Source organism: Sphaerodactylus townsendi, linkage group LG11 (assembly GCF_021028975.2).
Source record: "Sphaerodactylus townsendi isolate TG3544 linkage group LG11, MPM_Stown_v2.3, whole genome shotgun sequence".
Classification (NCBI taxonomy): Eukaryota; Metazoa; Chordata; class Lepidosauria; order Squamata; family Sphaerodactylidae; genus Sphaerodactylus; species Sphaerodactylus townsendi.
Genome location: NC_059435.1, coordinates 19488430 through 19501500, shown reverse-complemented (window position 1 = coordinate 19501500; position 13071 = coordinate 19488430). Strand labels below are relative to the sequence as shown.

The window sequence follows — 13071 nt, the reverse complement described above, 5'->3', positions numbered from 1 at the left end:
CCAGGCGTACCTCCCTAGGGAGGGTTTTCCATAATTGTGGGGCTGCCTCAGCTGTCATTCAGCCAAGTCTTTTTACTGGTTTTATAACATCTATAACAAAACTAACATGGGAGGAGAAAGAAATCCAGCCGTCTTTTGACACATTATGTCAGTGACATAATTCAGATGGTTGCTATTGGTTTTGCCCTGGAATCTGACAAATCTAACTACAAATCCAAAAAATTGGTTACAAATGTTAGGTTGGTTGGCTTACAAATATAAAGGCAAAACTAATCATGCTAGTAATAAATTATTGTTGCTGTTTTTACCTTGTTAGGTTATATGAGCCGATATCCTCTCATTTGTGCTTTATTGTCCCAGAAATCCTTGCTGTATTTCCAGTACTCCTTCCTTGGCCAGAAAATACAGCAGAAACACTCTTGTGACCTCTGGAAACCAAATGCACCACCTGTGCTTACATCTGCCTTGAATGAAGTTCTTGCTCCGGCATGTTAATTGCACATATGTTACCTATTGGTTCTCCAGATGTCTAACTGGTCACTGCGGGCACATCTCATATCATGTACATCAATACGTAACTCCACTTACTACAGGAGAAGTCTTTTGAACAGTATTAGAATATAAACTGTTATTTATTTATCCTTTATTCAGCAAAGTTCAAAGACACAGCAGGGTCTGTTATATAAATATCCTGGTCTGTTGTATAAATGTTTTAATTATTTTAATTAAAAATAGAGTTTTAACGTTCGCACTAGAGCCAGACAGGTTCTTCTCCCTTCTGTAAATTAGATATTGTCTCTGGCTCATTATATATTTTTTACTGAATCCTGGTCTTCCAGTTACCATCTGAAGGGCTGATCTGTGTGTTCCAAAAAGATCCTCCTGGGGAGGCCTCTTGGGATTATATCACTGCAGAGCGAAGATCGCATGTTTGAGGGATTCTTTGCATTAAAAGTTTCCATCGTGATTTTTCCCATCTGTAGTACATAGTAGAAGAGGAAGGGTTGCATTTATTTACCAGAGGTGGGATCCAGCAGGTTCTCACAGGTTCCCGAGAGTAGGTTACTAAGTATTTGTGTGTGCCGAGAGGGGATTACTAATTGGTGATTTTGTCATGTGATTTTTGCCTTAGTTATGCCCCTCCTCTTAGCAGTAGCGCGCAGAACTTGAAGCAGTCTAGCAGGAGGTGCACTGGCGTGCTTGGCAGCCTGTTCCTGCATACATTAATTTCCTGCCCAAGGACCGGCGCAGCAGCTGCATCCTTGCCACAGCCCCGCCCAGGAATGCCCCGCCCACGGAATGCCCGGCTATGCCCCCGTTGTGCCCCGCCCAGCCCCATTGGCTCTACGCCACAGTTTGAATCCCACCACCATGGGAACCTGTTACTAAAATTTTTGGATCCCACCACTGTTTATACCCCACCTTTGTCTCCTATAAGGAGTCTCAAGGTGGTTTACAAACTCCTTTTCCCTTCCTCTCCCTACAACAGACACCGTGTCAGGTAGGTGAGACTGAGATAGTTCTGAAGAATTGAGACTAACCCATGGTCACCCAGCAGGCTTTATGTGTTAGAGGGGGGAAACAAATCCAGTTCACCAGATAAGAGCCTGCCGCTTATGTGGAGGAGTAGGGAATCAAACCGAGTCCTCCAAATTAGAGTTTACCTGCTCTTAACCACTACACCCACTTTTACATTCACTATTTAATGCACTTTCAAACCACCTTCGACGCACTTTGCAACGAGGGGTTACTGTGTGAAATGATGAAATCTGTTTGCGAGCCTCTTGTAAAGGGCACCGATTGTAAAGACTTGCTAAAGTGCACTGAAAGTATTTTTTTTCTGCATCTGTAAAAGGGTTGCGTAAGCCTCAAGCTCACATGCTTTCTGCTCCCTTCCTCATCCTGTGGTACCTCTGGTTGCTTTCATCTGAATCAACATTTGGCAAATTGTATTTTGTGGCTCCCCTCCAAATTGCAAACCATGATTTGAATGTCATTTTCAAGAAGGAGAACTTTATGGGGGCCAGACAACATCAGAGATGTGGCTTCTCTGGATATATTAAAATCAGAACACTTTCTGAAACATCTGTCACGCTGGGGTATCATCTGCTTCCCCTGTACCCATAGGAAGGAATGTTCCCTTATTCTTCTGAAATTTGGTTGTTCTTATCTTCTTGTGGGTTAACCTTACTATATATAAAATCTTCTGGGTTTTTTTATTCAATTGTCTTACTTCGTACTTCATGAAAGTAAAGGTACAACTGAATCGACTTAAGGAACTGAGATGATCTCCTCTTTTTCCCTCCTGTGTTTGATCTCAGAGTTTATCATACTAGAGGGTTTTCAGAGATCAACCATAAAACATTAGAATTTCATTAAACTTTTCAGGGGAATAGGATAAAGATGGGGAGAAATTTGTTGAGAAGGAAAAAAGCAGATCTCCATATTAATATTAAGATGTTCTTAATATTGAAGGAATTTAATGTGAAGGAATTTAAATCTCATCCACGGAGATCACTGGAGCACCTCATCATTTACATGTTAATGCAATATTAGCTTGATGATTACAATACAGGAGAGAAATACATAATATTCTTCTTGGAGAAAAAATAAACGAATAAGAATTTAGCTTTGATTTGACCAGCATACTCAGTCAAGTGAATTTGTAACTTGTCTGGGGGGGGGGGGGGGATACTTTAAATATTTTTGTGGTTTAATTCCCCCTCCCTTTTAAAGGAAATAATAGTCCCCTTTGCAAGCACTGGGTCATTACTGATCCATGAGACTTGTCACATCATGACATTTAATAGGCAGACTTGTGTTTACATGGTGGTTTGCCATTGCCTTCCCCAGTCCTCTATATTTTACCCTCAGCAACCTGGGAACTCCTTTTACCAACCTTGGAAGGACAGAAGGCTGAGTAAACCTTGAGCTGACCACCTGAAACTGAATTCTGTCAGGGTCGAACTCAGGTTGTGAGCAGAGCATTGATTTCAACGTTACAGCTTGTCTTTCTGGACTATGGGGCTTCTACTCCTCTCTTTTACCAATCAGTGAAACATACACAACTTTTATCACACAGTTCCTGAGAATAATTAACTGAAACATCATGAATTATACTTTGTTATAGCCACACTTGCCAAATATTGTTTTGGCTATGACATCTATTCAGTGTGGTATAGTGCTTAAGACTGGTGGACTCTAATTTGGAGAACTGGGGCCGTTTCCCCACTTTTAAAAATGACATCGGTTTCATCCGGCGTGGACCTTTTTAGTGCGGGGATTGTGTTTCCCGGCTTCCCTACTGCCCCGCGCAGAGCGTGGGGTCATAAAAAGGCGCCGTTTTCAGCAGCACCAGAAATGACGCGCGCTGAGGGAGCGCGAGAGCGGCAGAGTCGGGGTGGCTGCGTTGTCGCCGCCCCTGTAGTAGGGAGTGCCGCTGGACCCCGCGCTACTTGGCAAGAGTAGCGCGCAGCAAACGGTGAGTGGGGAAAGGCCCTGGGTTTGTTTCCTCACTTCTCCACATGAACCCTGCTGGGACCTTTAGTCCCAGTTCTTTCAAAACTTTCTTAGCCCTACTTACCATACAGGGTGTCTGTTGTAAGAAAATATAATTGTAAGCCGCTTTGAGACTCCTTAAAGGCAGAGAAGAGTGTGGTATAAAAATAATTCTTCCTTTTCTTCATTATATGAAACAATTAATCTTTAGAAATAGGAAAAATTCCGTAGAAAAATAAAGCTCTGGGAAATGTTCTGTAAAAAAATATATATATATCTGCCTTTCATCTCTCACTTGGAATATCTCATAACACCATGGTTTCATTCATCCAGAAAGTACAGAAGTTTTTTTGGGTGTGTGTGTGTGACAATGACGCAGAACATGCACAGGTGCCCTTGAACACTAAATCTGGATTGTACCACTTGATACTCTGAAAACATTCACGAGCTCTTAACTTTTCTATACACCACCCATGACTGATCCTGTGCTTTGACTACGAGATAAACGTGTTGATTCTGATGAACTTATGTACACCAAGTTACTGAAGTAAAATATATTCGTCATAGTCCATCTTATAGGCTGTGACATAGTGCAACGCCATGTGATTTACTGAGGCTGAATGGTCTCAGATGGCTTAAGGGAGAATTAAAAAATGCTGTACAGTTGAAGAAAAGTAGAAGAGATTCTCAGTCTTGATGGAATATTAAATATGATGGAATCTTAAATATGGAATCTTAAATATAGATATGAAGATTTTTAAAGCTTCAGAGTATATTTTTCATCTCAGAATGGGCTTGTTTCTGTTTGAACAACTAGCCATTAAAAGTTTCCATCGTGATTTTTCCCATCTGTAGTACATAGTAGAAGAGGAAGGGTTGCATTTATTTATACCCAGAGGTGGGATCCAGCAGGTTCTCACCAGTTCCCGAGAGTGGGTTACTAATTATTTGTGTGTGCCGAGAGGGGGTTACTAATTGGGTCTGCTTTTCCATTAGAAGTTCCATTAGGTCCAAAAATCATAAAGTCCTGTTGTTTCCTATGTGGCTGGTTGGCGAAGGTAGAAAACGGGATAATTCTCCCTGTTGGGCTGTTTTAAAAACATGTTTTAGAAATATGGTAAAGTTCCTTGTTTAAGGAAAGTATATTTATTTTGATTTCTAGAAACAAAATTAAGTATTTGAAAGTATTAAGTATTTGATAGGCAGTCAATTAGAGGAGAAGTAGTTGTTTCTGTTGGCAGTAGACGATAGGACTTTAAGCTATAATGAAGAGTTTAAATTATGGACAGAAAGATACCAGCTGGAAATTAGGAACTTTTTTTTTACAGTAAGAGTTTTTTTATAGTAACAGAGAAATTATTAATGCCCCGCCCCCGGAATGCCTGGCCACACCCCCGTCGTGCCCCGCCCAGCCCCATTGGCGCTACGCCACTGTTTGAATCCCACCGCTATGGGAACCTGTTACTAAAATTTTTGTTTTTTTTTTTTTTTTTTTTTTTTAAATATTTTTATTGATATTTCGGAATTATTACAGATTTATATTGTATACTTTATATACATCCTCCATATCATTTTTCCCCCTTTCTCCCCCCACCCTCTCTTCTTCTTCTCTCTCTTTTAGATCTTGGCTTAACAGGTCCATTCTTTTCTAATCTCTCTTGTCCATTTTTCTTCTGTAATTCCAATTTACGTTTAGCTCAGTGCTTTGAATTCCATCCAAATCTCCTTCATATCCTTTTTTGCTTTTCTTGCCATGTATTTGATTTCTTGACATTGTGTTAATGAAAATTTCTAATTGTATTTGCTCCCATAGATATTCCAACCATTTCTGCATGGTCCAGGTGTTTTGTCCTTCCACCCCAATGCTATTACTGCATGGACCGCTCTAATCATGAATTTGAAAAGTTTTCTTTTTCTTTGTTCTATTATAGTATAATCCACTATACCTATAAATAGTAAATCTATATTTATCTTTATTTTTACCTTTACATATTTTTCTATGTATTTTATCACATTTTCCCACATATTTTTTACTTCTATACATTCTAGCCACATATGGGTATATATTGCATTTTTTTCTCCACAATGCCAACATTTCGGACTGAGCCCACTTATCATATATGCCAACTGTTTTAGGTGTTCTATACCATTTTAATATTAATTTCTTCTCTAGTTCTGCATATTTATCTATTTTTATTTTATTCATATTATCTATAATCCTTTTAATAAGGTCTATGTCTTTCACTCCATCTTGTTGCCATTTTTCCATTATGATTCTTATCATGAATTCTTGATCTTCTATCATGTTTTTTGTATATAACTCCTAATATTTGTCCTTTCTTTTCCTCATATATTTTTATACAACTTTTCATTATACACTCTTCCTCCCTCCTGGAGGCTTTTATCTTTTCCCAGATTCCTCTTAATAGTAACCAGTTTTCTTTACCTCCTTTCTCTATAAAAATTGGAAGCGGTATTAATACTTCTCTTTCATTGTACAATTGTGCTACTTTGTATATTCCTTGTCTGTGTAGGGATCTTATTGTTTGTGCTCCTTCCTGTCCAACCATGCTTTCGCGAGTGGTGCACCAATAGCCCTGGCATCCATTTTCCCTTCCATTTCTCCCAGATTTCCATTAACACCTTTCTAGGGCCTTTTAATTTTTGTCTTTCTATTTTGAACAACTTGAATATATTCCAAAGCTACCCGTGTTCAAGTTTATTTCATTTTCGAACTTCATCCATCTGTCTCTTTTATCTATTTGAATTCCCATCAAACTTTTTTATTTGAAATGCCTCGTAATATTCCTGTAATTTTGGGAGCCCCCAGCCCATTAGTTTTTTAGACATATAGACTATTTTATTCATCACTCTTGGTTTCTTTTGATTAAATGCCCATAGTTTAATTTTCTTATCCCATTCTTCAAATTGTTTTTTCTTAATCTCCAACGGCAAAGTACGAAATAGATAGAAGAGTTTTGGCATTATACACATTTTTAATGCTACTATTCTCTTAGAAATAGATAGATTCTTCCCTTGCCACTCCTTTAATTGCTTCGTTATTTTTTTCCATATTACTTCGTAATTATATTTAAACATCTTTTCCTTCTTATTTGTTAATGTTATACCTAAATATTTAATCTTCTTCTTCACCATTTCTTTTCCTAGTAGTTTTTTTTCTATATTTATTCCCAGGATTTCAGATTTCTCCATATTAACCACCAAACCAGAATGCTTTTGAAAGTCTTCTAATATTATTTTAATTCTTTTAAAGTTTCTACAGGGTTAGTTGTTATTGAAGTAATAAATCATCTGCAAATAAGTTTAATCTTATTTCTTCTTTATTGATTTTATAGCCTTTGATCCTACCATTATTTCTAATTCTATCCGCTAAGTATTCCATTGCTACTACAAATAATGATGGAGAAAGTGGACATCCTTGTTTCACCCCTCTTTCTATCCTAATTTCTTCCGACCATCCATTATTTATCATAATCTTTGCTTTATTGTTTTATATAATTCTTTTAATATCATTATTAATCCCTTTCCAAATCCCGTCTGTTCCATTATTTGGAATAAATATGCGTGGCTAACTGTGTCAAATGCTTTATAGACATCTAATTTTATCATGGCATATTTTTTATCCTTACCATGTTCCATCACATTCAATACATTTCTTATGGGATAGCTAATATCTCTATCCTTCACGAATCCGTATTGATCTTGACCAATTATTTTTGGTAATATTGCCTTTATTCTGTTCGACAATATTTTAGTAAATATTTTATAATCCTTGTTTAATAAGCTTATGGGTCTGTATGAGTCAGCCGGTTCTGGATTAGCCCTGGTTTTAATATAGTGATTATTTCTGTTTCTCTCCATGTTTCTGGTATTTTCTGTCCCTTTAATATCTTATTATATAACCTTTGTAATTCAGGTATTAATATTTCTGCCATTTCTTTGTAATACTCTGCTGTAAATCCATCTAAACCAGGAGACTTGTTGGTCTTTAATTCTTTTATTACTAAGCCTATTTCTTCTTGTGTTATATCTTTCTCCATACTTTGTTTCTCCTCCTGTGTTAGATCTTTTTTATGTATTTCCTCTATCCTTTCTGTGTCTATCCTTTTAAATAATTTTTTGATAAAATTGTGCAAACCTTTGTCTAATTCTTATGTTTCCTGTTATTCTTTCTTTGTTTTCACTTATTATTGATTTAACTCTTTGTTTTTCTTTCTTTTCTTTAAATAATTGGCTAGTTGTTTCATTGACTTTATATTGGTTCTTTGAAATTGATTTTTGACCCATGTGTCTTTTTTCCATAACTCTAATTGATCCAATTCCTCCAGTTGTTTATTTAGTAGTTTTAATTCATTATAGTCAGTTATATTATTTTTGTTCTGTAGTTTGTCTCTGCAGTCTTTGATTTTTTCCACTAATTGATATTTTTCCTTATTTAATGCCTTTTCTGTCTTTTTTGTATTTCTATACAATACCCTCTCATTATTGCCTTCGAGGCATCCCACAACATCCCGTCAGAGGCGGTGTTTCTATTTTCTAAAATAGTTTTTCAGCCCTCCCTGTAACATCTCCTTACTTCTTCCACTCTTCATCATAATATTGTCACATCTCCATCTATACTGTTTGTCCTCTTTTGCCAGTCTGAGTGTAGCTACCACGGAGCATGGTCTGAAACCCACTCTTTGTGTGTCTGGATCTCTACACATTGTATAGACTCCATGTTCTTTGTCAGAATTATAGTCTATGTATGTAAATTTTTTATGTCTGTTAGAATAGAAAGTTGGTTGTTGTGGTTTTCCCGTCTCCTCATACATATTAGTTATATTCCATTGTTTAAAAGCCCTTATAAGTTCTCAAATCCATATTACAGTCTCCCACTATTAATGTTTCTCCTTTATATTCCCTTTGTACTCTGTTAAATTGTTTTTTTGTAGGAAACTCTTTTTTGCTTGTGTTAGGTGCATATAAGTTCATTAGTGTTATTTGTATCTCATTAAGAAAACCTTGTAACAAAATCCATCTCCCATTTTGATCCTTCAATATTTTTTGCACTTGTATGTTTATATTATTTTTCACTAAAATAGCAACACCATTCTTCCTTCCCTCTGCCCTTGATTCACATAAGGTTCTCCAGCCCGGTAGCTTTATTAAAGGAGCAATATCTCTCTTTCTTTTATGTGTTTCTTGGATGCAAACCAAATCCCAGTTTTCTTTCTTAACTAGTTTGGCTAGTTTAAATCTTTTGAAATTGGAATTTAATCCGTTAATATTTACAGATACAAGTTTTAAATCTCCTGCCATAAGTAATGATTTTTGTCTACTATTTTCGGGCCTGCTGCTGTTTCATATTCATTCTTTTTTCCCCTCATTTTCCCCCCTTCTCCCCTTCCCAGATGTTCTGAGGAGAGATTCCTCCCTCCCACATCTTGGATTTTCGGCCTCTGCGGTCTTCTCTCCAGCATATATTCTTAGTCAATTCTCTCTGTTAATGGCAATCAATCAGTTTAAAAATTCTTATAACATTCCAATAAAAGATACTTCTAAATACATACATATCAACTAAATTGCATCTTACAACCTATTTTTCCCTCAGAAGAGAGTTTTCTGTCTGGGCATTCCGCCCATTTTGATGTTTACTGAAACAGTGTTAAAGCTAGATAATACTATTCAAAACAAATGTCTGGGAACCTTTCCCAGATTGTTAAAGTAAACAATGTTAGAGCAGATTACTGTTTTAATATCTTCCAAAAACTACATACAAGAGTTATTTTAGTTAGTGATTGTTATTCAGTTAGATTCTATTAGTACTTAGAGTGAAATGTTATATAGCCATTTAAAAGAATTTTTGAAGAAGTCTTGGCTTATGTTATTTTTCTTTGGCGCTTTGAACGTCTGGTATCTTGTGAAGTCGCAGCCTGGTCCTGCATGTCGTCTTCTTCTGAATCACTGTCTGTCTGAGGTTCTGCAGCTTCCAAGGAGAGACCCAGTTTATCCAGAAGTTGTTGTGCCTCTCTTGGGGTTCTTGCTATATATTTCTGATTGTTTTCAAAAAGTAGGATCGCCATTGGTAATATCCATGAAAATCTTCTATTTGCTTTAAATAGAGCGTTTGCATATGGCATTAGTGTTTTCTTGATTTGCAGCGTTTCTGGTGAGAGATCTTGTCTCACAAAAATTTTCTTGCCTTTATACATCAAAGGCTGAGCATTTCTCAGCTTCTTGTATAGTGTTTCTTTGATCTCTTCTGTGGTACATTTGAAAATAATGTCTGGGATTCTGTTTCCCTGAGAAAATCCTCTGTGGGCTCTATCTATCGATTCCGGTGTCATTGGAATGTTTATAGAATTGAGCCACTGTGATTAATTGGTTTTATATCTGTTTCGTCCTCCATTCTCGGGACTCCAATTAAACGAAGGTTTGCGCGTCTTTGTCTATCTGAGAGAGAGGCTATTTTTGATTTCAAGAAGTCAATATCGTCAGTGTTTTTCTTTATTTGTTTCTCGTTTTTAATCACTCTCTCCGCAGTGTTAGAAAGTTTCTTTGACATGTCTTGTATGTCTTTATCAATTGCAATCAGGTTGATCTGTGTTGTCTTAGTAAAGTCATCAAAGGAAGCCTTTATCTGATTTGTTAGCTCTGACAAATCTGTTTTAGTTACATAAGTTTCCTTGGGCGCCATGTTTTTGCTTCGCCCTTTATCTTTTTAGTATTTTAATTGGACTCACCGGTTTGTTTTTCGTCTCTTCAAAGCTGTCCGGTGTTCTCTCTTTTGAGTTCTCTGTTTTAAGTTGATTATTAGTCTTTATCTTCTCTTTTATGCCATTAAATCTTTGTTGTTTGCCGGGAGGGTGTCGAAAAGCGTCTAATCCTTGTCGGACATGCGCAGAAAAGCCTTACTAAAATTTTTGGATCCCACCACTGCTTAAACCATTTGCTTATTGTTATTATGTATTTCAATTTCCTTCTGTGTTTGGTATCCAATTAATCATGATTTTTAAACCAAGCATTACCAGTGCCTATTTCCTGGCTCCAATGTGACTTTCACTGTCACGTAACTGTGCCTTTAATGTTTTTCTTAATAAATGGACTGATATGCTACGTTTGTTTCTTTTTCTTCCTTACCCTTCTTTTTAAAGTTCTGGCAATTGTATATTTTTGGAAGCATTAATAAAATAATATATAGGCATTACCTGAAAGATGTAAAAATCAGCCATATCCACCCACCCCCTCCCCTTCCTGACAAATCCGAGGAAGTACAGATAATGCCATACTCCCGCAACCACCTGTGTCTGATTTCTTCCTGGCTTTGTTAATAAAAGAATATAAATCTGAACATGTATTTCAGTTTGATAAAATATATGCCCATACGCTGTAAGACACATTACTATGATTTAGGGGGAAGCAGGTGTTTCCCCTCGATGATATATTAGGAAAATAACCCTATAAGCAGAAGTGTTCATGCATGAGTAGGGTCAGAGATTATCTTTCCTGTATACTGTAGAGCAGATTCCTTGCAAACAAACTGTTTGTGAGCTTGCTGTACTTTTAAAATGTAATACAAGCAGCCAGAAATATGCAAATATTTTGTACGAAACCCATGGTACTAAATTGCTTCTTCAGTATTCTGGTTACAAGTTTGTTTGTTTTTTACATATTATTGTGTCATTAATACTCATGACTGTTTAGAATGCTTTTAAAGTAGAAAAGCAGTTTTTAAGGTCGAAAAGCAGTTTCAAGTTTTTTAAAGTAGAAAAGCAGTTTAGCTATATAAAATCCTTTCTTGTATGCTCCCTTACCAGCTTCAAAATCCCTTTCTGTTCTTTTTTCAATCGAAGTAACTCTGGCCAGAGGAAAACTCCAAACTGTAGGATACAAGAAACCCTGTAAAACTGAGAGGTGTGGGGCTAGGTGTGTGTCTATAAACCTCCTGAAAAATGGCTGCCATTTTATTAAATAAATATAAATGTCTCTTTGTGAGGTCAAGGTAAGAAGAAATAGTAGCTTCGAACATCCTTGTTTTTAGCTCTTGGTGCTAGTCTATCAGAATAATGCATCAAACAACACTCACTTCTATTATTGGAACATGTTTGGGCCTTTGAATGTTGGAGCACCATGTCTTGAATGGAAGTCAACAACCACTGTAACAAGGGGCTCAGCTGGGGGGTGGGTGGAGGGATGGGAATTACTGGGTTGAATCCAGCCACCTTTTCTGCTGGTGGGAAAGGAGAGATCCATACCCCAAAAGACTATGGTGATGTAGGGTTGCCAGCAACCTGATGAAAAAAATGTCTTGCCCCTTTAACAGAGCCCTTAAGGGGGATAATTTACCAGGCAATATTATTTCCTCTGTTCTGAGAATAGCTTAAGCTGCCCATTTTTACACATGAAGTCTCTATTAAGGGGGCTAGGTGCTTTTTCTATAGGTTGTTGACAACCAGAAGGTGACAGTCATCTGACCTGCATGTACAAAAGCTATGTAGAATGGGGGTTGTGTTATGGAAGGCAATTGGGTGAGAAGATCATTTGCAAACATTGGCTGGATCCAATCCAGTGGTCTTCAAAGGGCACAATTCTGCTTAGGGAAGAATATAGATGGATAATCAAAATGTTTAAATATAAGGTTGGAATAAGAACATGGCATCTGCGGTTTTCACAAGTTTGAACTGCAGTTGAGGTAAAAGGTGAAGGTTGTCTCCTTTGACCCACTATTGACCCATAGTTTTAAAGTAATTTGCTGCTATTCCTAAATTAATTGACTATTTTAATGAATTGTTTTAATGAGATTGTTATTATGCATTTTATGGATTGTTGGTGCACAGTATGTTGTGAGCCGCCTCGAGCCCTTCGGGGATAAGGCGGCCTATAAATCCAACCAATAAATAAATAAATAGGGTGATGTCCCATCACCACATTTGCTGGGCAGACTGTGTTTATGAGGTGGTTTGCCATTGCCTTCCCCAGTTGTCTACAATCCCCCCAGCAAGCTGGGTACTCATTTTACCGACCTCGGAAGGATGGAAGGCTGAGTCTACCTTGAGACGGCTACCTGAAATTGACTTCCATCAGGATCGAATTCAGGCTGTGAGAAGAGCTTTGACTGCAGTACGGCAGCTTCCCACTCTGTGCCTCAGAACTCTATTCAGGACCCTACTGAAAATGTGCCTTTATCATTTCCAGGGTCTGGGGATGACACAAGATCTTGGGGGCCACCTTTCGTTGGAACGGAAAGTGTTTATTTTCTCAGCGTGAACAGAAATAAAAAGGTAAAAAATGGTTTTCTGATAGTGTGAAGCATTTCAAAACTTTGTTTGTGCAGCCCTTGTTATAGAATTACAAACAAGCATTAATAAGAACAGATATTAATGGTTGGCTGCATCTTAAACATGTGCCAGGACTGATTTCTTGTTGTAATGATAACTGGTGGCGGAACTTGTTATCATAACAAAAACATGGGATTTCTTTTTCATTATTAGAGCATAGCTGTTAACATGAAGAACCCCAAAGGAGCAAAGATAATTAAAGAGGTATGTTTTTTAAAAAATTCCTATATTT

General features: G+C 37.2%; 1 protein-coding gene across 1 annotated transcript in view; it reads left to right on the top strand.

Moving 5' to 3' along the window:
- Positions 1 to 13071, top strand: part of SUGCT (succinyl-CoA:glutarate-CoA transferase) — a 366990-nt gene that overhangs the window by 4830 nt on the left and 349089 nt on the right. Inside the window, exons 4-5 of the mRNA XM_048511745.1 lie at positions 12697 to 12782; positions 12993 to 13043. Of these exons, the coding sequence (XP_048367702.1) occupies positions 12697 to 12782; positions 12993 to 13043 (137 nt within the window). The remainder of the gene's footprint in view (positions 1 to 12696; positions 12783 to 12992; positions 13044 to 13071) is intronic.